Below are 26,607 nucleotides of genomic sequence, written 5' to 3'. Positions count from 1 at the left end.
CTGACTCAGGGGGCAGCGCCTCTCAGCTGCCACTCGCCTGGCGATCTTCTTAAAACGCAGCTTGCGAGGCCATGCAATGTCTCTGCGTTCCTAGGGAGCTCCCCGGGGCAGGGCTGCTACTGGTCCCCTGGGTGCAGCGCACGGGGCAGAGAAAGGGTCGCGCACCCTTTGACATGTTCAGCCATGGTACCCTGAAACAGGCTACCTCATGCAGAGCGTGGCCAAGGGATGCCCCCACCACGGGCTGAGAAGATAAAAAGAAGTAGAAAAGTACTTTATTGTCAGCCGTGGTTGTTACTCTTAGAGCTGCTGTTAGAAGCTGACCAAGGCCCTGATTGCACCGTATCATAGCCCGGGTTTATTTGCAGAATTCAACGATTAGATATCTTTCATTTATTTATTTATTTGAAGGGCAAGGTACAGAGGAGAGATTCCACCTGCTGGTTTGCTCCCCACATGGCCACAATGGCCAGGCCAAAGCCAGGACCTCCACGCGGGTCCTTCCTGCTGGGCTCAGTCTGAGCAGTGGTCAGAGCTGGCAGTCACAGCCACTGTTTCCCACGTGGGACGTCCAGAGGAGGTGAGGGGCAGCCAGGGGAAACGTGAGGGGCCTCTGGGCCTTGCAGATGGTCAGAGGCAGTGTCCTCGCAGTGGGCGGGAGATGAGGATGTCCCCTCAGTGGGTGCGAACGAGGAGCTGCATTCACATTAGACTGGGGGGCTACCGAGAGGGACCCTTAGAGCTGTGCGAATCAGCAGCTTTGAGCGAGCTTCAACTTGGAGGAGCCCTCCCTGCTCTTTCCCGGTTTCTGCTCTAGGCTTCCAGCTCCTGACAGTGAGGACGCCTCCTCGGCCTTCTGCAACGCTCAGTGCGTGCAAAGGCAGCTCCTGCACTGGGCACTGCTGTAGGTCACGGGCTACCCCAGCTCTAGTGGGACTTTGAACTGTAAAACAGGATCCACATCATTTTGGCCTGACACTTTTTAATATCTATTCCTTTAATAGTCTAGTCCATTCCGTGGTTAATTAAGAAAGATCAAACTAGATTTCTATAAGACAAAAAAGTTTATTTTGCATTTTGCCTAGAAGCAAAACTAGTGAAAATTAAAGTATAAAAATAAATACAATTTACATTAATGGACATTCTGGTCAAAGTAAAAATAATGATAAAAATAATGTATATAAATAAAAATTCATCGAAAGCACAAAACAATGGCACTTAATGAGAAACAGCTATGAACATTGAAAAAAATAAAACCCCACACTTTAGTCTTTAAATTAAAAGCACTCAAATTTCTCATTCTTAACCTAAAACTAGTCACAACTTTTTCTCAAATGCGCTGAGTTTCAACTAATCTGTATTACAATACACAAAATCTTGAGCTCTGTCTTACTGGAGAGACTCACAATGACATGGACAAGCCGTATCCTGAGTGTTCAGAGTTATTACGCAGTCGACCTTATTCAGGAGATAATCATTCGGTATACTTTCCTCCCCATAAATAAAAAGTTGGTAACTTGGACATTTTTCGACTGTCTCCTAGTTTTCCGGTTCACTCATTCAATAAATGATGCAACCCAATAACAAAAGCCAAGTTGAAATCCAGAGTAGATTATGCTTTTCTTCCTACCGCTGGATATGTAAGTTCAATTTTAAATGAAACAGAAAATTAGGGGAAAAAAACAATGTTTATCTCCATATTCTTACAGGTATTAAGAATAAATATAGGCTGCGTTTTCAAAATACCAGCATCTTTAAAATTCAAGTTAGAAAGATTAAATATACACAGGCCCAGGTCCATGTGAGAAGCACAAAGCCCTTTTTAGAAATGGCATGATAAATTAAGCAATATTTCTCTGTCATCGAATGATGTTCTCTTGGTAACAGTGGTTGGTTGGGACTTTTAATGAATATGTTAGTAACGTAGAATTCTAACTCGGTAATATTACTACCCCGTGTGAAAGATGGGTATGTCATGGTATTCTATAGCCCTTCCCTCTCTTCTAAATCAAGCATGCTAGATAAAGCAGACTATGAAGAAATAAAACATACAGACGACATGGAAAACAGAACGGCATGCAACATGGTATTCTTATTCTAGAGATGGCTATGATAACACAGTCTCAAGTGCTACATTCCTGAAGAGTGTGCTCTCCTGTCCCGCACACAAATCTGCTAATCCAGTAATCTAGTTCTTACAGTACTAGGATAGCATCCATGAAACCTCGCATTTCTGTAAGACAATTGGTCCTTGACCAGCATGTATGCTACCGACCAAACTGGTGACCCACGCGTCTCCTGTGATAGACCTTAGGTGGACCACAGTGAGCAGGCCAGTGTCTTATCCTACGTGGTCATGTCAGTCAGAGTCAGGCCACTGAGAGACTAGCCCGCATGCTTGTAAGCTGCCACAGTAGGAAAAAACGCTCTTCTGCAGTCATTTCCCCTTTGCTAGCACGGTATCCAACTTGTTTGTCAAATTCAGCAGTCGGTATGCACAGATGAACGACACGTATGTTCCAGAACTTGTTTGTAACTTAGCAAGTCTTTTCAATATTGTAAAAATAAATCCAAAGTCCTTTAGGTTTACAAAGAGGGTCTCTGTAGACATCTGGGAGCATAAAGCAAACTTATAGCTTAAGAACAGAGTGAGGCAATTACTCAACTCTCGTTTGTCTTCACTCCAACCTAATAGTATGAGGGGAAAAACGGGGGTGTGGGATAGGATTAACCAGAGTGACCAAATTATCCAGACACCTGCTCAGCCCTTTGATGTCACTTTGCCAGTGTAAACAGAGTCCAGGGTTAAATATAAAGTCTTGCGTGGGAAAAAATATATGGATTATTACATCTTCCCCCACTTTTTATCCTAATGAGTGTTGTCTTCTTAAATTGTCGCAACATTTGGCCGCTTTCTTTGGATTTTTCCTGCATATACTCCTAAAAATAGAGCAAAACTAGTATTATTTCTCAATGTTAGTGTTTCTATAATAAATGCTTACTATGTCCCAGGCACTAGGCTAAGCAACACAGAGCATCGTATCTAATCCTTACCTACAATTATTCTAGCTCAAAGCTATTACTACCACTTTATGGACAATACAGCTGAGAGTACTTGCCTAAGGTAATAAAGCTAGAAGTAGAAACGCTGAGAACACCATCACCTCTGCCTGGTTATTTTCCTTAACCATTTCTGCAGAATCACCTCTTTCCTCTGCTTTAATTAGTGGTCTCTGGATTGCACTACAAACTCTCTAGTCAAATACAAGACATCAAATAAGGAAAAATGTTTCTAAAACATCCGACATCAGAGATTACAACTCAGTTTGTAAAAACAGGAACTTCCAATGTGTTGCAGCATATTTTAACTCTCGCATTCTACTTCAACCTGAGAGTATGACAGTCTATCACCATAACAAAAATGAGTTTCCTATAAATTGCTTGACTCAGGGCTAGTCTCCATGTAGATCAAACTGAAACAATTTCAAATTTGCTTGGAACAACTGAGGCCATTAAAAAACCTAAGCAGGAGTGATCTTTTCAGGAGAAATGATGGACTTCTGCTAGCATTGTGATCAGTATCCCAAATTCGCAGTTTATGGAACAGAATAAAATACTTTTGCCTCTTTCAATTGTCTAAATATGTACTTGTGTATAAATAATAAAACAGGAGAGTTCTGTACTTTGATACATATTAATTATACATGCTAATTCAAAGGTTAAGTTCATCTGCACTAATGATTAGGTTGCCATGCCTGCAACTTCAGTTGTTCCAAATACTAAACTTCCTTGTGCCCTACTAATTGCAGTGACTGCCTGTACATCTTCCGCACTGTTGAGGATTACTGAATAGAAACGGTAGTTGCTACTTTGCTTATAAGTTAACACGTGACAAAATAGTGGAGATGAAATGCATGAGAAAAGAACATGGAGAGTAATCACTGTGGCAACGTGATAATATTAGGCAAAACAATACTAACTCCACAGTGATTTTCCAACTAGCCAAGATTTATCCTAATCTGTAACACCAATGGGAGAAAAATTTAAATTTCATATATCTTCACAAGCAACAGGTCTGGGGTTTGGTCTGAGTTCTCCCAAATGGCAATCTTTCACGCTAGCTGTTTCTGACTGCCGCTGGAGTAAGCAGGGTCTTCCAGATACATAATCTTTAAACCAAGTCCACCGCTGTTCTAATGATTTCTAAAGATGACCTTTCAAATTACCCCACTACATCTCAGCACTATGAATTATATTCACTACATACTTGCAAAAAGTCAGCGTTCATTTCAACGTTACGATCAATAGATTGTTCCGTCTTTGAACTTACGTGAACAAATGGTGTTAAGTGAACAAATTGCTTACGTTGCTTGTTCCTTCCTCATTCGGAGGAAATCACTTAGTAATAAAAGCTCTAAAATTTGCCTAATTGCATATTAACAGAAAGATTAGGGTTGATTAAAAGTTTAATCTCCAATGCCTGGTGATTAATCTGGGTTCCTTTTAAATGTTTAGAAAGCAGTACAGTTAAAGCATAGCATTTTGAAAGTAGTTTTTAAATGGATCATGTAATTTTGGTTAGCTTAATCAAGGTGTCTTAACAAACATACCTAAAAATATTAAAGCATTTAGTTAGGTGTTTTGGATTAGCTCAGTACTGAATCGGTCTTCTTGCCACCATAAACACAATTTTAAAATAGTTTTTAGCTTAGCCCTTAAATAACCCTCAAATAATGAATGCAGGAAAGATTTAGTTCAAACCTCTTACGGAACAAAAGACTGAGACCACTCCCACTTGGCATATTCACATGTGATCTTGTGGTCAGAGAGAGAAATGTATTCCCCTTACACACAGATAGAAATATCCCTGGGTAATAGACTCATCCATAGATGAACAGACATATGTAGATTTAGGCATCAGATGATCATTATCTTTTATTCATTTATGAAAAGGTTTTCTGAATTAAGCATGGATAATTCTACAAATGTTCCAGAATCAAAACATGTAACATTTCCCACAGAACAACAGAAATCAAGATGGGAGCCACAGTGTGACTAACATTTCTGACCGCCACAAAATACTAGCACAGAGGGGTCACGAATAGGAATGACTGTGAATATGCCAATGTTATGGTGGCAAGGAAAGACAGCAGACTCCACTTGTGTGGCCAGAGCTATGGGCAGCTTGGGCACTTCTTTCTATCAACTGGACTTCAGGAATTCAATTTTCTACACACCTGAAACAGGCGCTCTGTTAGGCACTCTGCTCTGTGAAGACTTCTGTCTACTTTGCACAACCCCCTTCACTGATGTCTTAGGGGTTCTAATTGAATATAAAAAAATTTAATAAGTCACTTGTATTAAGGTCTAAATGTTCAAAATTCAAAGAAAGCAACCACACTGCATCAACTGTTCAGAGCACAAAAAAGCTTGACAAGAATTTACGTCTCATGCATACGCACAGTAAGGAAAGCTAAACTTGCTTCAGTAGGAGACTACAACATGGCTCATACTTTGTTGGAGAATCACTTTGGTGATGCTGAAGTTACTACATGGATATTTAAAATAGTTAATGAGTAAAATGATATGGAGTGAAAAGTAAATACATGCCAACATAAGATGATAATTACAATATAACACACAACAGTATAGCAAGGGGGTTATCTTTAAAGATAAAACTTTAAAAGATCTTCCCAACACTGTGAAATGTATCACATTTGAAGTAGTTATCCTTTATGTAAAGAACACCATATTTATTCTTCCCTTACAAAGCTAACTTCTATTTGAAATCTTGTAAACATCCGTGTGTAGGGGGTGGGCTTTCTTACCCTTGTCTACTAAGTAGCCTATGAACGGGTGCATTCTGTCCTTGGATTGGCTGAAGGACTCTGTTGACAAATTAAATAAAAAATTAATTTGAAAGGACAAATTCTGTTATCCTGATTTTCTTTCAATGGATGAAAGATAACAGTGAGGTAGAAGTCATCAATGCAAAGATATGGCCTATGTGTTACCACAAGGCAAAGCAAATTGGTTAAAGTTTATTAATATGGGACACATATTTTGCTCACAAAAAAACTCTAGATTTTTTTTATCAGGAAAGAGATGTTTAACCCTTGTGCTATGGATAATTCACTTACATACTCTGAAAAGCCAACTTTTCCTTTCAACCATGCGATAGAAGAAAATATTACTCATTTTACAAGAGTGGAAAACAGGGAAAAAATATTAAGCTAGCTTTCTAAGGTTATTAAGTAAGTGTCAAAGGTCCTGTGGACTGTGGACTGAACTCAAGACACATAACAGGCTCAAACTCCTGACAGATAGCATGTACTTTAAAAGGTCCAGAGATACCTAGTCTAACATGTGAGCAGTACACGACCAGATGGTAACACATATTAATCTGAGCCTGAGAGCCTCCAGCTACTTAGCAACAAGTAATGTAAAGTAGAACAAAATTAACAAAGTTAGGGATTTATAAAATTTTCTTAAGAAAGAAAAAAAAAACCTCTCACTGAGACGGAGTGATTTTTCTCACCTTGCTTCACAGGGATTGTGTTTAACCAGAAATTTCTTATTTGGCATTCCCATTTCAGCAGCTCTAACACAATATAAAAATAAGGACACAACGTATTTAGAAAAGAGAAGAAAACATGTTTCCCAATGACATGGGATGGCAGAGATAAGTCATCACTTAGCAGTGCAAAGACCTGTACTAAGCATATTAAATGCCACTATTCAGAGAGAATTTGTAAAAACCAGTTTCTAGGATACATTTACTAGTAAGTTTTCCTTCCAGGAAGTTGAAGGATATCAGTAAAAGGATATATTTAGAACATATAAATTTAAACATTGAATAAAAGGATTAACTATTTTTAAGATTGCTTGATCACTTATACATTACACAAGTTGAATGCTGATAAATTTAAGATGTGCATTATCAAAATATGAAATCAGATTTTACCACCTGATTTTAATGAATGTCTTTAGACAAAAAAAAAAAGGGATTTCTAACAGCTCAGTTGCAGAAAAGTTAGCTGTTCTTTATTTCTAATATTCATGAACAAATAGACCAAGAGATGGTTAGAATTAATGGGTTGCAACATGGTGACATGATTTAAAAAAAAAAAAAAAAACCTTACTTCATGAACTTCTTCCTATCAAGAGATTTCTGTGTTGCAGCTGAAAGAGCCACCCGTGGACTTCTCATTTTATCCTTTAAAAACCAAAAGTGACATCAAACTCTACTGGTGCCGGTAGTACCACTTTAACATAGGATGTTCCCAAATCGCACGGAAAAGCTCTCCTACCAACATTTTAAACTTTGACCTATGTCTTTCTTTATAATTGAAGCAATCTGATTCGAAAAGCTAATTACTTTTTCCAAAGAATAATATAAATCTTGTTCATTCTTCTTTTGCCAACCACGCTAAGATCATTGGTTTAAAGCACAGACTGCTAAGATACAAGATGGTATTCTGGTATACAGCATTTCAGAGCCTGTTTCGTCATGTCAGAAAGGGTCAAATTCACATGGTAAGCTTCAAAGCAATTCAACTAGGGGCAGCTGATGTATTTTTATAAGCCATCCACACAAAATATCCAAGACTTCACCTCCAAAATCCTTTTATGTCTGTCTACAAATGTAAATGTTGCTGGTGGCGTGGGACAGCCACATCCCATACTGGAGTGACTGGATTCCAGTCCTGGATCCATTCCCAATCCCAGTTTCCTGCTAATGTGCTCCAGGGAAACCAGCAGGTGGTGGCTCAAATAGTTAGGTCCCTGCTACTCCTGTGGGAGACGCCTATTAAGTTCCTGGCTTCTGACTTCAGTGTAGCCCAGCCCCAGCTGTTGCAAGCATCTGGGGACTGAAGCAGTGGAGGGGAGTGGAGTGTCTCTCTCTCTCCCTCTGTCTCCTCTCACCCTCCAGTAAATAATAATTTTTTTAATGTTGCTGGTCATCCTGGGAATTACTCATGCTCGTGGGAAGAGTGCTGAAGCCAGTAAAACATGACAGGAGTAGTATCAACTACCTCAAACCCAGAAGAAACTCATTCATTAGAAAATCCTTAACATACCATTTGCCTGAGCATCTTCTCTTTGCGAACTTCGCGATCATGATGTAGAATGGACATTCTTTCAGCTGCATCCATGACAAAGAATATGTCATGAATACCGTACAGGGCGGCTCGCAACTAGAGTCAAAGGAAGAAAACAGCGGATGCACTTAGAAGATGAGCTTAGGGCTCAGAATACTGTGCTCTAAGGGTGCTTCTTGGATCTACAGTAAAAGGTGAAACTGGTTTTCACTGAGGCTCACTTTCAGTGACTAACCCAGCACTTCCGTGTGCAGACTCCTGCAGCACGTGGATGCGTGCCCTACCTGAGCCAGCACTCTTTCCTGAAGGGAAGCATCTTGTGCTGACACAGCGCCCCTCTTCAATGGTGCTTCTGACTGGAAGCTTCTTATGAACTCCATGGTATCCTGAGACAGAAAAACACTTTGCTCTAAAGATTCCGATCACCACGGTTCACTTCCGCTCCTTTTCTCAGTCCATCCAAAAGTACTAACAAAACCACAACTACTACTACTGCTACTACTCACTTTAACGGGAGTCAGAACATACAAATGACTTCATTTGCATAATATTTTAAAACTTTTCTAAGTTGACAAAACTCAACCTATAAACTGCCTATATTACAGTGATTAAAAATGTTTGATCTGCTTAAGGTCTGATCTCGTGTCAGCTCAGCTATCAGAAGACCGACAGAGACTAAGAATGAAGTGAAATCCAAATATTTTACAACCGCCTTACTTTCACAGTTTGTCGAAGCTGCTTCAGCTTATCTGTCTGCATAAGCCTACGAGTAAGAAATCCTTTTGCAACCGCAGTTATTTTGTTAAATTTTGCTTGTACTTCTGGACTAAAAACCTAGGAGAAATAAGACAGACACAATGACAATGTTTTAAGAACCTGAGCATTGGTTTTTCTTAATCTATTACAATGAACTCTGTGAAGTTTCATCTGTACTATAAACCAAGCTATTCTGCTGTGGAATGGCAAAAATACTGATGCTCATTTTACAGCCTAAGATGACGCAGGTCTGAAAAACAAAGCAGGGTGGGCACTCAGCCTGAAGTTAAGATGCCCGTGTCCCGTATCAGAGTGCCTGGGACTGACGGCTGGCTCCTGACTCCGGCTTTCTGTAGTCCCTGAGAGGGAGCACTGAAGGCTCTCGCGATTGGTTTCAGTTGCTGATTCCCGCTTTGGCCCCAGCCTGGGGCCACTGTGAACCAGCAGATGGAAACTTGGGAGTTCCCTCCCTGTTTCTCAGCCTCTCAAATAAATACATAAAAATTCAAACAACAACAGAGATAGATAAATAGACTGACATTAAATCTGTCTACCTGAGACCATCTAGCTTTGGCCCTTCCGAAAGGCCTTGGGAATGAGGGTTTGGTCAAGCCACTAGCGGACGATCCCCAGAGGTAGAATGGTGCTTCATTTGCAGAACCAAAGCTATACTGCAGGGCAGAATTGGTGAAACCTAAAGAAAACACACATATGTTATCATACTTGATGTCATATGAGACTATGCAAAACATCCAAGTGAATGCTTGGGACACTCTAACAATGTCCCTGCAACGGATCCACACACAGGCCTGAATACTGATGGGCCTTCCACTTAGACACCAGCTGGATCTTTTCAACACACACAACACCTCCAGACAGTTGAAGATGGGAAGATAAGCTCTTACAGGGACTGGGGATTAGAGGCAATTCAAGAGCACTCGGGAGACAGCTGTGTTGGACTTGAAGTGTATCACCTGCCGCACGAATGAACACAACCGGGCTCTCAGCCAAACCTCCCGGTCTTTTCCGTGCTGAGGTAGTCTTCTCACAGACACCTGCCCACCGTTCTTTGATCTGCCATCATTTCATTTTTCTCTGGTTACTAAGCAGCTGGCAAATAGCAGTGGGCTGGACATGAAATTACTGGAGAAAGCAGCTATAAGAAAGTGTACGAAATAAAGCAGCTGACTATGGGGTCATTTATTGTTAATGCAAAAGGATTCTTAAGTGTTTACCTGAACTATTTAAATGTGAAGTGTGGAATGAGTCCACCTGGGACAGCATTGATTCCAGCAAACCAGAGTCGCTGATTTTTCTCCACTCCAAGTCTGCCACACTGTTAATGTCCAACTCAGGGGCTTCCACTGTAATCGCCTTCTTCTCTCTCAACATTTTCTCCTGTTCTTCTATTTCCTGTAGATTAACAGTATATTATAACGTGCCGGATCTTTTAACTACATCCCCAAATACTATCATTTTAGGCTTAGCCAAAGTATATGTAACTGGTAGTAAATTATTATTTAAGATTTCCCCTTGAAATAAAATTATGAGTTTAACTGATTTTAAAATGTGATGTATAAATGTTAACTATCATAATCTTAAAACAAAGCTCTTGAAGAATGTATATTTCAGTATCTATAAAACATCTTCTAAAAATATTAAAAATTTCGAGTCAAGGATTCAATAAAGTCTGCTTTTGGTAAGTTATATCATTACTTTCAGATAAGAATCTGAACACTCAACTTCACATTTTGGACAGTAAAAACACTATTCTATTCATGTATCAAAATCAACAGCCACCTTATATTAAAGTTAGAGAAGAAATCAGAAGTTTCTATACACGAGATCTCCCGGGCTAAGTGACACTGTGAGCCCTCCCGCTCCAGGTCGGACCCCACCTTCTGCAGTCGCTCCTGCTCCTTCTCCTGCTCAGCGATGAGCAGTGACAACTGCTGGGCGTGCTGTTCCTCTAGTCTCTTCCGCATCTCTTCAAACGCCAGCATCTTGCTTTTTAGGATCCCCTCACCTTCTGGAAACAAAGGCAGTCCCGCAAATCAGAAAAGTTACAACAGTCTGATAGCTGGTGATTTAAATACAATCTATTTAAATTATGCTCCTAAGTGTGGATCTGACATAATACAATCAAGATACGGCAGGGTCTTCACTGTGAACCACCATTTTGCCACTCTTATTTCACAGTACCCAGCGAAGGCCTGCATCTCATCACTCTTCCTCACCCATTCAACGTATCACCACCAGAACTGATGAGGCCGAACTTCCCACTCAGGCAAGATCCTCCTGACTCTAATGAACTCAGGATGTGCTCCTAAATGGCAACTCTCTGCTACTTACTTATTTTTAAACATATATTTATTTTGAAAGTCATAGCTAGAGAGAGGGAGAGAGAGAAAGAGACAGGGAGTGATCTTCTACCTACTGGTTCATTCCCCAGATGGCCACAACAGCCAGTGCTGGCTCGGGCCCAAAGCCAGGAGCTAGGAGATTCATCCTGGTCTCCCGCATGGGTGGCAGGGCCCCAAACACTTGGGCCATCTTCTACTGCTTTTTTCAGGCCATTAGCAGGGAGCTGGATAGGAAATGGAGTGGCAGGGACATGAACGAGTGCCGATGCGGAATGCTGGCATCCAAGATGGCGGCATTACCTGCACACCACAATGCCAGCCACTCCACTATTTTTTACCCTTGCCCTTCTCCAGGATCTCTGGTATTGTAACTTATACTTTTGCTCCATTCCAGATATTTTAGTACCTAACTAAAACATTACGTAGATATAGCATATATTCATGGATCCATTACAATTCAACTAACTTCAATGATTTTCACTGAAGCATGTTATATGCTACTGTTCTGCTGTAGTCTTTCCATAAATTGTTGCTAACTACATTTTTAAAAAACATTTATTTATTTGAAAGGCAGAGGCAGAAGCAGAGAGAGAGAGAGAAATCTTCCATCCACTGGTTCAGTCCCAAATGGCCTCAACACCCAGGGCTGAGCCAGGCATTTGTCTATGTGCAGCTTTTCATAGGCCAGGGGAGCTAGAAGAACAGAAGTAAAATTATAACCGTCAGCAAAACAGGAAAAGACCCCCCTGTTCAACTGCTCAACTTGACGGCAGGAATCAATTCAACTCTATTAAAACCTTTTTTTTCTTTTTGTTTTTTAAAGCCAGCAGTGGAGGCAGGCAGCAATTCGGGTGGGTGCTTTTTTTGAGAAGCAGAGTTACAGAGAGGGAGGGAGGGAGGAATAGACACAAAAAGACCTTCCATTTTCTGGTTCACTTCCCAAATGGCCACATCCGCCAGGGCTGGGCCAGGCTGAAGCCAGGAGCCAGCAGTTTTATTCAGGTCTCCCATGTGGGTGCAGGGTCCCAAACACGTGGGCCACATTCCACTGCTTTCCCAGGTGCGTTAGCAAGGAGCTGGATCCGAAGTGGAACAGCAGGGATCCAAACCGGCTTCCATATGGGATGCCAGGACTGCAGGCAGCATTTTAGCCTGTTAAGCGACAACATCAGCCCAAGAACTTTATAAAGAGGTGCACCAACAAATGCTGGAAACAATTCTCAGCACACCGTGACACCTCCCTCACTGGCTCTGACAGCTACCCAGCTGCCTCCATGACTGGCCTCTTCCCACAGGCTTATTAAAACATTGCCAGCACTGCCACTTAGCTGGGCTCCGTGTCCTTCCGATATTTACCGAGGCAGTATCCAACCATGCTGTTGTCCAACTGGAAGATCCAGGTTGGCTCCTCGTGTATCAATTTTATTTCTTATTATAGCCCTTATAAAATTGCACACAAGTTTTTTTTTTTTTTTTTTTTTTTTCTTTTTTGGTTAAGGTTTATTTATTTGAAAGGCAGAGTCACAGAGAGAGGCGAGACAGTGTTCTTCCATCCTCTGGTTCACTTCCCAAATGGCCACAATGGCCCAGCTGGTCCAGGCTAAAGCCAGGAACCCAGAACTCCATCTGGGTCTCTCACATGGGTGGCAGGGGTCCAAATACTTGGGCTATCCTCTGCTGCTTTCCCAGGAGGATTAGCAAGGAGCTGGATCAAAAGTGGAGCAGCTGGGACTCGAACCAATGCCAATATGGGATGCTGATGTCTCAGGCACAACCCATTCTACATCCGCCCCAAAACTGCCCAACTTTTAAGTGGTGTGCTCTACCCTATTTTCCTTATAAGCCCAAGCACTAACTTTATTTGATGTATATGTTTTCTTTACCCATAATGAAGAATTATGAATTATGACAACAAATTATTATCAATGTAATACAACAGAAACTTAAAATAATTTTTTGTCAATGAAGAACCATTCCTTAGAGCTGGCGCTGTGGTATAGTGGGCTAAGCCTCTGCCTGCAGCACCGGAATCCCATATGGGCACTGGTTCATATCCCAGCTCCTCCTTTCTGACCTAGCTCTCTGTTACGGCTTGGGAAACAGTGTAAAATGGCCCAACTGCTTGGGCCCCTGCACCCACGTAGGAGACCAGGAAGAAGCTCCTGGCTCCTGCCTTTGGATCAGCCCAGCTCTGGTTGTTGCGGCCATTTAGGGAGTGAACCAGTGGATGCAAGACCTTTTTCTCTGTTTCTCCCTCTCTGACTGTAGCTCTACCTCTCAAATAAATAAAATCTTAAAAAAAAAAGAGAACTATTTCTTTTCTTTTAAAGATTTATTTATTTGATATGGCTAGCACTGTGGTGTAGCATGTAAAGCTACCACTTGCAGAGCCAGCATCCCATATGGGCACCAGTTCAGGTCCCAGATGTTCCACTTCCAATCCAGCACCCCACTAATGTGCTTGGGAAAGCAGTGGAAGATGGTCCAAGCCCATGAGCCCTTACACCCTCATCAGGGACCCAGAAAAAGCTGGTTTCTGGCTTCAGATCAGCTCAGCTCCAGCCATTGCAGCCATCTGGGGAGTAAACCAGCAGATGGAAGACCTCTCTCTGGCTCTCCCTCTCTCTGTAACTCTGCCTTTCAAATAAATAAATCTTTTTATCAAGTGTGCTTTGAAAGCTTCATCAATTAAGTGAGAAAATCCTTTAATAAAAGCCTATCTAAATTGCAATAAGCCAGGTATCTGCTATTTAATAAGGTAAATAAAATTAAGAGTCCTTTTGAAAAAAAAAAATTTTTTTTTGCAAAATGGCAATCAAAAGCATTAACATAGGGTCAGTATTTAGCCTAGTAGTTAAGATGCCTACCTCCCACATGAAGTACCTAGGTTTGATTCCCAGCTCCCCCTCTTAACTCCAGCTCCCTCTAACTCAGATCCTGGATGGTAGCTGGTGACGGCTCAAGTAACTGAGTTCCTGCCACACATCTGGGAGACCTGGATCACGTTCCGGGCTTCCGGCTTCAGCCGCTGCAGCAGCCTGTTGCAGAAATCTGGGGAGTGAGCCTGCAGATGGGGGATCTTTCTGTTCTCATAAAAACTGTAAATGGTACTACAATAAGGTGCCATCTTCTTGGCAGGTAACAAACACCTCAAAGTTTCCTTACCTTTCAAACTAGTTTCCAATATTTTATTCTTGTTATTGTAGACAGATGCCTTAGGGTATCTTTTCTCTGGTAAATGTTGCCTTTCCTGTTCAGCCATTCCAGTTGTTAGGACGTAGGGGAAGTTTTCTTTTTGCAAACTATCGATATCTAAATCAAGTCTCCGTTTAACTTTCTCAAAACTGTTATCCAGAAATTGTTCATTTGCACCGGACACTGGGGGTGTGTCCATCTGCTGTCTGGTGTTTTGGTTCTGCATCAGTAAAGGAGAAGGGTTTTTTACATCATAAGACTTATTCAGTTCCATATGTAAATTGTAGTTTTTCTCTAACGTGCTGGCTGACTGGAGTCCACTCGCGGGTCCAAAGTTTTGACCTGCTTGAGACGGACTAGTGGCACGCGGTTCGGGCAATCTTGGCATTGCAGTACACGCACTGTTCATTTTGTGTGCTCCTCTCTCCTCGGAGGTTGACCGACCTTCCACGGTACCAGGGCCAGGAGAAACTTTGTTTTCTACTTGATGGCGTGCAGACTGACACACCTGATCTGACCGACCTGAAGTGCTATCTTCTGGGGCTTCACATGCAATTTTGCTGACGTGCACCTTGCTCGAACACACGCCTGGTAAATCAACGGGGGACTCTGGCACGGCTTCAGGTACGTCTGTTTTTTCATCAGTATCTTCAACAATTAAGTCCACTGCCTGTTCTTTTCCTTTAGGGCTTAGTTCACAGGCATTTATCGGGTTATTAATGAGTATATGACACGCTGACGACGGCCTGGAACGCCTCCGGTGCATCTTAGGACTCGTGCTGAGCTCCGGACTAGGTAATTTGGCGCAGGAACCTGTAAGACTTTTGACAACATGATTTTCACTAACCAAAGTGGGAGTGACTTTAAAATCAGAATCCGAATCGGGAACGGTGGGATGGCCAGTTTGTACAGGTATGCCCACTGTAGGAAAGCTAGCTAAAACAGACAGGGTCCTGCTGCTTGCCTGGGTGGAAGCACCTGGGAGGACATTTGACTTAGGAAGGCCTGGCTTGTCAGGAAGGCCTGAGCTGTGGTGCCTGCTCGTCGACGGCGCTTTCTCCTTTAGACCGTCAGGCACCTTGACAGCATCATTTTCTTTGTCTGAGTGAGTCTCATGAACACTCCTCCGCACACTACCTCTCAGACTGCGTCTCGACTGTTCTCTTTCTATATATTCTTTCGACTTTTTCATCAGGTTCTGGAGACTCAATACGTAGGGATCTGGGATGACCTCTGCCGAGGGTGATGGATCCTGTCCTTCCTTTGTGGGGAGGAGACCATCAGAAAGAAGCATCTCTTGTGGGGTGGCTGAGGAGGGCTTTGGAGAAGCTTCCATGTCTGGGCGACTAGGATCGGAGCCATCACACTGCTTTGGAGAAGTCAGCCCCCCTGAATCCCCAGAGCAGTCCAGCCCGTTAGTTTCACCCGGGTCCTCGTCATCCAATGGCAAAATTCCAGTTATCTTTTCAAGCTTTGCTGAAGTAGAGTGCTCAGGAGGGCTTGGCAAGCTACTGGGAAGTGTAGCAGGAGCATTCAAGTTCCTGACTTCTGAATTCGAGTAAACAGCTTCTGTCTCCCACTGATCAAAATCACTGGCATTAGGTGCTTTTCTAACCTGATCAAGGAAATTGAAAAATTAGTATTTTCTCCAAGCACAGAAAGCTTTCCATTTTATTGTTTTCTGCAATAAAACCAAAATAGAAGATTTCGAGTTGGGACATTTGATCGTATGGAGCTGAAACCATTATAAAAGGCATCAGTCGGTCATCCTAGCTTATCTATTAGGAGAAAAGAAGGAAAGTTTCTAATCTGATACAAATATGATATATATTCATAGGCATATATGTATATCCATGTGCAACTGAATCTTTAAATAGGAGTATTTTCCTTAACTTTCTTCTGGTTATAGATTATCGACATTACCAACACTTCCTTCTATGAGAGCTGTCATCTGAGAGTGATAATATATGTGATAAATAGAAGAAATTAATGTCTTACATAAATGATTCCCCCTCCAGTCAGGACTACCTTGTCCAGGATACTACTGATTAAGCCAAAAAACTAAAAATAAAATAATTTAGTACTGCCCCTTTCTCTCACATGTTTACATCAAGGTTTAACTAAAACCCCTCCATAAAATGAAGATGTGTTCCAAATGACAGCTCACCACATAGCTTAAATTACATAGAAATTAGAAATATTGCAACTTAAAACTCAATTGATTAAAAATAAAATTCATTAAGATGCACTGATAGTTGAAATAGCAACCTGTTTTGAAGTACGCAAAGTAGGTAAAATTGGGGTACTTTAAAATGAGAATTGTATACAGGTTATACAAGCATACATTAAACTGGAAGAAATCATTACAGTATTACTCACATGAATGTAGACTCCCAAATCCTAAATATTAAAAGATTTTTAGGTTGTTTTGCAAGTGCTTGTTTTTTTTCCCCAGACCATATGGTCCTCCTATTTTACCTTATAAATCCCAAGACATGTAATGGTCTCCAGGTACTGAACTATGCAACAAACAGCACAACAAGGTGTAGCCACAACCTCAGGACCAAAATAAAGCAAAAGGGACTCATGTTCCCCAAAGCCATGAACACGCTCACAGGTGTAGGCAGTAGAGATCATTTCCTCACATAAGATATCTCATGTTTCACACTTATGATATTCAGCAGCCGTGTTTTCTGTACACCCCTAGGCCTTTGGTTAAACAAGTTAAACAACAACCACAAAAATTATCACAGATGAAGTAGAAATACATTTTTATTATATAAAATTTCTCAATCTGAATAATTCATTACAGCTCAACATTGTACATGTTCTTTTAAGCTAAAAGTTTTCAGGCTCAGCAATAATTTTATTAGTGGCACATCAGACATCTTCCCTCAATGGACAATTTTGTTTCTATAATAGGAAATAATCTAAGAAGTCAAAAACCCACCTTTTACTGTTAAATTAGTGCTAAGTATATTTTTAAACTTAATATACACGGTAATTATAATCTGCAAATTAAAATCTACTACCCACACTCCCTCCTACCCACAGATATGAAGAGAGCAGTTACTAGGAGCTACCTGACGGTAGTTTGTATACAGGGGTCACCCATAATGAATCACAAAGCTAAACCATAAACTACTAAGATTATAAAAAACAAAAAGACATAACCAGCAAAATAGTGCCATAGAAGCAAGAAATAATTTGTCCAGCCTAATTTGTTTTTCTTTTTATTGTGAAATGATTCAGATCTTAAAGCAAAGTGTTTACACAAATGTATATTAACCTAGATCGAAGTAACTGCAAAAGTTGTGAATGTGTTGTTTAAATGGCTTCGGTTTAGATTCAGGATGCATCAAAGCAATTCTGTTTTCTGACCTAAATTGTATTCTGTGTATCTAAGAGCAGAAAAATCGGGGCGCTTATTTACGTTAGCAGAGAACGAGAAAGAGGTCATTTAGTCAACAGTCTGATTAGTTCAGGGGTGAACTACAATAGCCAACCACATCACTTTGTCACCGAGAATTCAATGTTGGTAGTCATAAGATCCAGACAATGAGCAATTATATTCAGGGTATGGCCCCATTGTCTAAGCATCGGCTGACTCGAGTGCCCAGCGTCACTAACAAGCAAGTAAGTAACTGAAATAGAATAACACAAATTACAAAGCTTCTCAAACGTACCGGGAAAGTATACTGGTAATTAGGCTAAGTGCAAATCCAACTCTAGTTCAGCACAAATACACTTCTGAAAAATTAGCATCAACGCTTACCTTATGATGTCTTCATTAGAATCTAAAAAGAGCTTAAGTTACACACCTGAACGTTGTCAATAATCTCCTGGACACGAGTTAGTAAGGCTTTTTTCCTATTAGCCTGCTTTCTCGCTTCCACATCGAGTGCTTTCTGCTTCTCTTGCTGCATCTCCTTCCTTTTCTCAGTGTTAAGCTGCAAAACATCATAAATACACAATCATTTCTTATTGATAAAAATGTCATAAAATTAGGAAGTTTTGAACCAGGGTTATTAAAAACATTTGCAACAGGCAAAGCTAGTCAGTGGTGAAAGAAACATGAACTATGGATGGGAGTACTACCTGGGATGGGGCAGGTGGGTATTAGGCATATACCATACAGCAAAATTAATGCAACCTAAAGATCTGTGCATTTCATTGTATATAAATGATTCTCAACTGAAAAAGAAGCTAAAAGATAAAAAAAAAAAAAAAGCCTGCCCATTTATCAAATGCCGTAAACACTGCAAATCAAATGAGCCCTTTATAGCCACTGCTGAGTTTCCATTTGGCAGTCTTTCCTTACTAACAAGTCAGAACCCTCGACTTTTCTTTCCTTTAAGATTTATTTATTTATTTATTTGAAAGAGTTACACAGAGAGAGAAGGAGAGGCAGAGAGAGAGATAGAGAAGTCTTCCATCCTCTGGTTCACTCCTCAGATGGCCACAATGGCCAGAGCTGTGCTGATCCAAAGCCAGGAGCTTCCTCCGGGTCTCCCATGTGGGTGCAGGGGCCCAAGGACCTGGCCCATCTTCTACTACTTTCCCAGGCCATAGCAGAGAGCTGGATCGGAAGTGGAGCAGGTGGGACCCGAACCGGTTACCTGCTACGCCACAGCGCCAGCCCCCTCAACTTTTAATTTTATCATCAGTGCACCTTTTCACCTTTGCAGCCTCAAGAAAATGCTCAACGGGCGAGTGTTTGGCGCAACAGTTAAGTTGCGACTCGGAACGCTCACATTCCCTATCAAGCACCTGGGTTCCAGTCCTGGCTCTGCCTCTGACTCAGCTTCCTGCTAACATGAACCCTGGGAGGCGCAGGTGATGGCTCACATGCATGGGTCCCTGCCACTCATGTGGAAAACCCAGACTGAATTTCAGACTCCTGACTTCAGCCTGGCCCAGCCCAACCCTGGCTGTTGCAGGTATCTGGAAAGTGAACCGGCAAATGGAAATCTCTCTCACTCTCTCTCCGTGTCTATCTTTCAAATAAATTTCTAAAAGTGGCTGTTGCTGGTATCTGGGGAGTAAAGCAGTAGATGGAAGACCTCTCTCTGTCTCTCAAATAAAGTGAAAAATAAACAAAAAATGTTTTAAATCATGAGGAAACAATTAGATGAATTAAAAAAATCCAAAATCTAATTAGTCTACTCTCTTTAAAAATTCAATACATTAGTGGCGCCGCGGCTCAATAGGCTAATCCTCCACCTGCGGCGCCAGCACACCGGGTTCTAGTCCCAGTCAGGGCACCAGATTCTGTCCAGTTGCTCCTCTGCTTCTCTGCTGGAGAATGGGCCCTGCACCCACATGGGAGACCAGGAGAAGCACCTGGCTCCTGGCTTCGGATCAGCGCGGTGCGCCAACCGCACCAGCCATTGGAAGGTGAACCAACGGTAAAGGAAGACATTTCTCTATGTCTCTCTCTCTCACTGTCCACTCTGCCTGTCCAAAAAAAAATTTTCAATACTCAATACTAGACTAAGAGATTATAGAAATATAACAAGCAAATGTTATTTATGAACTTTGGATCCAGATTAGAAAAAATTTCTGTAAAAAACATTTTAAACACAAAAGGAAAAATCTGAGTATAAAAATACTGGAGCCATTAAAGGTACTATTATTAAAGTATAATAACAATATAGAGCTTTACATAGAATGTCCTATATAACATATTTAAGGGAGAAATGCTATAAATCTGCAATTTTCAAATGCCTAAGCTATTTTTAAAATTTGGTATGTGTATATATGTATACACACATACATATAAAAATCAGAAACATAACAAAAGCAAAGATGGGAAAATATTAAAATGTTGACTTCAAGTGGCAGATCTGTGTGGTCACTGGCCTGTCCTTTCAATTTTTCTGTGTGTTTGACAATTTAAAAGCCAGGCAAAAAATATTGATCTCTGAACTTCCGTTACATTAAAAAATTTAACTCAGTTTTTCCAATATTAATTTTCTGATTTAAGCTAAAGTCACACACGTTTGTAAAATATTCAAGGACTACCAAACGGTATAAGTCAAAAAGTGTGTCTTCTCTACCGTCTTATATTTCCTTACCACTCCCCAGAGAAAGAATACCTGAGCACCATCCTTTTACAATAAGCACCTAAATGGCTAACATACACTGAGTACCTCCTATGATCCAGGTAGTATTCCAAGCATTTTACGTGTATTAATTTATCCTCAAAACAGCCTCATCAAGGAGACCCTACTTTTATGCCCGTTTAACAAATAAAGAAATAGACCCCAAGCTCACCTAGTAGACAGGTGGCAAAACAATGATTTGAAACCAGGCTATAACGCTCCAGAGCCTGGACCTGGAAGCCCTGCTCTGCGGCCCCTGACGGCTACAGCACGACTTCTGGGCAACCTGAGGCCCCTCCATGCCTGCACGCGCAGGTCTACCTCATCTCAACAGCATGACTCGCATTCTATCAAATGCAGCACGGTTAGTTAACGTGGGCATTCAGTGCTCCGCTATCTGACATAAGGCGTGTACGTATTTCTTGGGCACACATGCAATTGGAGGATAGTCTCAAAACTGGAATTGCTGAGTCAAAGGTTATAAATACTTTTAAATTCTGATCAGTATTATCAAACTGCTCACCAAAATACAGCATCCACTGAGTGCCTCAGCAAAAATGGCTGAAAAGCAGTCTCTCCACACCTAAGGACACCGGGTTCTATCAGATCTCTGCCAACCTAGGAGGCAAAACCTGCTCATTTGTATTTCTCTAATTATGGATCAGGTCAAGGCATTTTTTTCAAACGCTTATACGCCTTTCTTTTGTTTTTACATGAACTGCCTTAGTGGCGAACCACAGAACAGAAATGATTTCTAAAGAAAGAAAGGTTACCAGTGGCGAGAGCACGGCCATCCCACGGAAGCGGATCAGCGAGACGCCGTCCCACTGCGCGGGCAGAAAGCTCTCGCTGCGTACCCAGGCCTCCTGGGCTCTGGCAAGGCTCTTCTCACAGAACGTCTCATATTCCTCCATCGTCCAACAGCCACACTGCGAGACAGCAAAAGGTTAGCCTTCGTGAGCTGAGAACTGAAAATGCACTGTAATGATTTGGCCCATTTTGTAGAGCATTAAATATTCCTACAATTCACAGTTCCTAAAACTGGCCTTCCCGGAAGTGTCAGTTCTGGTCAGGAGCCAATTCTTGGGTCCAGGAAGTCATCTCAAGGCCCTGCCCAGCCAAGACTTGCTCCTCCGTGAAACCCATCTGAACCCTTCTGCCCGTAAATCAGCCTCTAAACGTGACATGACCCGGGTCGAAGAGCACAAAAACCCCCGTGAAACCTTAAAGGAAGCACACTTCTGCCCGCTTTACTAACTTCAGACTGCAAACAGGGTGTTCCATCTTCCTTAGCAAGACTTATCCACACAGCACAAGAAAAACTCTAGCAGGCAAAGGTAGAAACGCTCCGTGGCAAATAACAAAAAACAACAACAAAGAGGGGAAGGCTATTTAATTATTTACTTCCTTTTTTCTGTCATGAAGTTCAAAGGCTTGGCCTATCTTAAGATTATATTCTGATTCCACAGGCACAAGCGGAGAACGGTTCAGTCAGAAGTGGAAAACAGCTGGCACAGCAGTCATGACACAACTTGGGATGCTCGCGTCCCATACTCGAGTGCCCGGATGCCAGCTTTCGGCTGATACATACACACCCCTGGGAGGCAGTAGGTACGGCTCAAGTAGGTGGGTCCCTGCCGTGAGAGACCTAGACTGACTTCCAGGCTCCTGGCTGTGCCCTGGCCCCACCCCAGCTGCTTATGGGAGATCTGTCTCTAAAATAAAATAAATAAATAAAAGTGGCAAACAGAAAAATCTATTGTCTCTGGTATGAATTTTATTTTATTGCTTAAAATCGGAACTATCGCTAACTACTGTAAACAAGCCCAGCAATTTCAGGAAAATGGTGATGTGGCTATGAAAGCACAATGCACCTAGGACTAGCCACCACATTCATTCAGCAACTGTTAAATATTTATGATTGCCTGTCTGCGTAACACTACAGGCAGCACCGCGTCCTTGAAATAAGCAAGGAGAGATGAGACTTCAGCAGAGTCCTAACCAGCAGTCGTGTGAGTGCAGCAACAGAAAACCGACGCGCAATAATGCTCCTGTGAGTGTTCTTGTTCAGACAACTAACTGCTTAACAAAGAGAGAGAAGGCAGAGGAACTCAGTTCATGATCTAGGATATGCAAAGATGAAATAAGATAGAGTATGGCACTGTGTTAGGCACTTAAAAACTCAGCATACTAAAGTGAAAGGGACAGATTGTAATGCAATAAGAAATGAGGAAAAAGTATATTCAGAATTATGATTCGATTATGGAAAATAAAATGTAAAGCTGCTTTTGCTCAACTAGCAGTTCTATCAATAAAACCTCTTGCTACCATTCTATCGATTACAATTATGGATGCCTATGTAATTTAGGGGGGATCACCCATCATATGCAAAGTGAGAGTTTAGTTTCAAAGAAACAGTTTTCTAGAGTGTGAATGAGATTACTTTGTAAGCTTATATTCATAAAAAGTAAGCAAAAATAAATTAAAAGAAGCAAAAATAAAAAACCTTACTGCATAATTATCTTTTAAAAAATTTTAACCTTATTTATGTAAGAGACAAAAAGAGACAAAGAGATAGAGAGCTCCGATATGCCGGCACACTCGCCAAATGCCTCTAACACCTAGGGCTGGGCCAGGCCAAAGCCAGGAAACAGGAATTCAATCCAAGTCTCCCACGTGGGTGGCGGGGACCCAAATTACTTCAGCCATCTTTGCTGCCACCTGCGGTCCACACCTGCAGGAAGCTGGAGTCAGGAGCCAAAAGCCAGTCCCTACATAACCATGTTTTAGTCTGTTTTAACCTACACTATGTTCTCTTAACAACCAAAATATGCAGCAGCTAAGCTGCAAGAGCAATTCAGATAAACTCATTTATGCTAAAGTATCTCAAAAGTATGTTTGAAAACCCAATCCACATCTGCAGCGTTCCAGGGAACAGAAATAGACCCGGCATGCAAATCATGCACTATACTTTCTATAAATACACGAGCACAAAATTCAATTTTAAAGATCTGGAAAGTTTAAGGAAATAAAATACTTCCATGGCAACAGCTTTATTTTTCTTTCAACATCACAGATGCTTCATTGTTTCAGAAGGTTATTTACATTCTTTAAATAGCAAATGTATATACTACAAATTGCAGATGGATGAGCAGTCTTCAAAAAATCCGTGGGAAATGCATAGAATGAAAAACCTACGCATGGGTTGCAGAAGCTTTCTGCACCAGGGGCAGGCATTTGGCCCAGCTGTTAATCAAGACACTTGGGTCCCCAACGAGAGCACCTGGGCTCCATACCTGGCCCCAGCTCCAGGCTCCAGCTTCCTGCTAACGCAAACTCGGCTCGAGTAATTGCAATCCTGCCACCCGTGTAGGAGACCTGGACTGAGTTCCCACTCCTGGCTTTGGCCAGGCCCAGTCCCGGCTGCCACGAGCATTTGGGGAGTGAACTAACAGACAGAGAATATCTTGATCTGTGTGTGTGTGTCCGCCTCTGAAATAAGTAAGATATATGTTTTTAAAGTTTTTTTTTTTCTAACAAAATAAACTTGTCTTTTAGCTCCATCTTCCCATAAACCTTGTGACATATCTTCACAAGCAATACGCTGGTATTATTATTGTAGCATAACGTACAGCATGCGACAGTGCTTCAACTATTCAAGTATGAGTGCTGATATGGAGGTCACAGAAACTGCAAGCTGATCCCGGGCCACAGCAGGATCCCTCCTGCCTCTGGTCTCAGCTCAGGTGCCACCTCCTCACAAGGACCAGCCCTGAGCGCCCTTCTAAATTTACCCTGCCTCAGCCACTACCCCGTTACCCTGCTGTCTTCCAGTCTTCGGACTTAGCACTCTCTGAAATTCTCTTGTCTTTCTCTGGTTTTGTCTGTCTGCCTCCGCTAAAACGTAAGCCATGTGAGCGCCGGTACCTTCGCAGCCTTGTCCGCTGCATCCCCACTGCACAGAACAACGCGGGCACGCAGCTGGCACTCAGTAAAGAACGGTGAATACATGAATCAGCTGATTCCCTCCAACAGTAAGGTAAGCCAGGGAAAGGAAGAGGGTGGGCGACACAGCAAAAGAGCTAGCAAGGAAGGATGGAATCCAGAGAACGAAGTTTCCCTGCTGACCCGGCTCTCTGTGAGCTGCAAAGGGAGCCACTTACAAAGTGAGCCGTCTGCATCCCGCGTGGCGTGGGGCACAGGCACTGTTTCTCTACCACAATCCCTCTGCTGCCAGGTTTTACTTCCACAGAGCCTTGGCTACGAGGCCAATCCAACCACAAGGCACTGCCGGTCCACAGCCAGGAATAACGTCGGCTGTGTGCCTCCTCTTCTTTGCTTATGAGCCAGAGTTCTGCTGAGCCTTATTCAAATGAGCCTCTTGACAAACCCAAGGAACTCAGGGTCCTATCTGCTCCTTACCAGCCAGAAATGTCACCGCAGAGAATGACAAAAATAACACGGCCAAGATCCGGCCTTGTGGGCAGAAGCGAGCTGACTGGGTACCCATCGGGACCCCTGCCAGCATAAAATTCCTGTAGCAGCAGTAAGCGGCATTTCTTCTTTTTAATCTGGGGTGGGGGGGGTGGGGGGGGCATAACAAATGTAGAACGCGCCTCACCCGGGCAGCACACACACGCAGTGCGAGACGCCAGGAGGAAGATGTGACATTCGGGCACACCCTGGCTGGGCGTTCTTGGTGAGCCAGAGGCTGTCCTCCAGCTCATCTTCCTCCTCTGTAAAGTGCGGGTCATGGGGACACCTGTCTCACAGGTAGTTCGTGAGAATCCAAGGAGCGAATGCACTTTGCATACACAGGGCACACAGAAATCGTCCACGCATTGTGAAGAAGAGAATGCCAGTGATGATTTGTAGCAAGAGACTAGGAACTCCAAGGAGAGAGGGGGAGAGGGCGGGCAGTGACAGTGCTGGGTTCCTGGTAGGATGCAAATGCGACTGGAAAACACGGGACTGCTTGTACATCGCGCCGCCGTGCGCAGACCCCTCCCCACCAAGGCAATCTCTAGCCGACTGCCACGTGCCCAAACAGAGGTAGGGGGCTGGGGTGATCACCGGATAAGAAGCAAAGGCTGGGAACCAACCAGCAGCATCAGGGGCGATCCAGAGGATTCGCCATGCTTCCACCCCGGAGTCGCAGAGGCGAGGCAAACGGCGCTCCCAGGTCGCCGGTTTCGAAAGGGCCAGGCACAGCCCGGGACGGAGACGGGGGAAAACACCCCCAGCTTCGACCCCCGAACGGGGCTCTCCGGCCTCGGGCGCCCTTCTGCCCTGCACGCCGCACCCTGCAGCCGGCTCCTCGGACATGGAGCCCGCTGCGTGCGGCCGGCATCCGAGCATCGCATCCCAGCACCACCGGCCTCGGGCTCCCGCCTCCCCACGCCCGGCGCCCTTCCAGGGGCTCGAGGCCCAGGAGCCGGCACACAGTCCGCCCTCGGCACCTCAGGGCGCCAATTCCGCCTGTCCCGCTCGCCTCTCCCCGGCCACCCGCCGAGGGTCCTGCCCCCTCCTCACGCACAAACCTGATGCCCCACGGCCCCGTCAGACTTTCTCCCTTCGCCACGAGCCTTGTCAGGGAGGAAGCAAATGGCTCAACTTCTACTGACAGAGCACAGTTCGGTCCGCCGCCGCCTTCGCCTCCTCCTCCCCGCCATATTACGGGTCTCAGAAGCGACAACGCGGGCTCCTGGCAACCGCCGCCGCTGCCGCCACCTAGACTCCACCTCTCAGGGCGGGCACTTCCGGTAGTGGCTTCGCGGGCAGTTGGAACGGTTGGGCTCCAGAAAACTACAGTCCCCGAGATGCACTGCGCGCCCCTGACCAAGGGCGTGTGCTTGCGGCGAGCGGAATGCATCCTGGGAAATGTAGTCTTCCCTGCTACACCGCCCTTCTAGAATTACAATTTTTCTATAACCAGAACGCTGGTTGGGGTCTGAAGCCCCTAAAGTGTTCCATAAAGCTGCCATTTTTCTTCTTATTTTTATAGCTATTACCTCTCCCTGTGTGGTCGCTGGAAAACATATCATTCACGAATATTTTAAAATATATGTATTTTATTTGAAAGGCAGA

The 26,607-nt window shown here is 43.1% G+C and overlaps 1 protein-coding gene across 3 annotated transcripts; it reads right to left on the bottom strand.

Moving 5' to 3' along the window:
- Positions 1-1,045: 1,045 nt before the first annotated feature.
- Positions 1,046-26,281, bottom strand: CCP110 (centriolar coiled-coil protein 110). Of its 3 annotated transcripts, none has more exons than XM_002711769.6 (15): positions 26,061-26,281; positions 21,294-21,449; positions 18,238-18,366; positions 14,387-16,031; positions 10,757-10,887; positions 10,094-10,271; positions 9,413-9,552; positions 8,820-8,936; positions 8,387-8,488; positions 8,082-8,198; positions 7,143-7,216; positions 6,539-6,601; positions 5,829-5,888; positions 5,238-5,323; positions 1,046-2,940 (listed from the first exon to the last, which is right to left on the bottom strand). In XM_002711769.6, exons 2-15 carry the CDS (start codon positions 21,432-21,434, stop codon positions 2,888-2,890), a joined length of 3,036 nt encoding a protein of 1,011 aa, XP_002711815.4. In that variant the 5' UTR covers positions 21,435-21,449; positions 26,061-26,281; the 3' UTR covers positions 1,046-2,887. The 3 variants fall into 3 exon arrangements, with proteins under 3 accessions (XP_002711815.4, XP_051703421.3, XP_002711816.4); XM_051847461.3 differs by having other exon boundaries at positions 10,757-10,884; XM_002711770.6 differs by lacking the exon at positions 5,238-5,323.
- Positions 26,282-26,607: the final 326 nt, after the last annotated feature.

Source organism: Oryctolagus cuniculus, chromosome 19 (genome assembly GCF_051225735.1).
Source record: "Oryctolagus cuniculus isolate XC-2025 breed Fujian yellow rabbit chromosome 19, ASM5122573v1, whole genome shotgun sequence".
Classification (NCBI taxonomy): domain Eukaryota; kingdom Metazoa; phylum Chordata; class Mammalia; order Lagomorpha; family Leporidae; genus Oryctolagus; species Oryctolagus cuniculus.
This window is presented reverse-complemented; position numbering and strand designations above follow the sequence as displayed.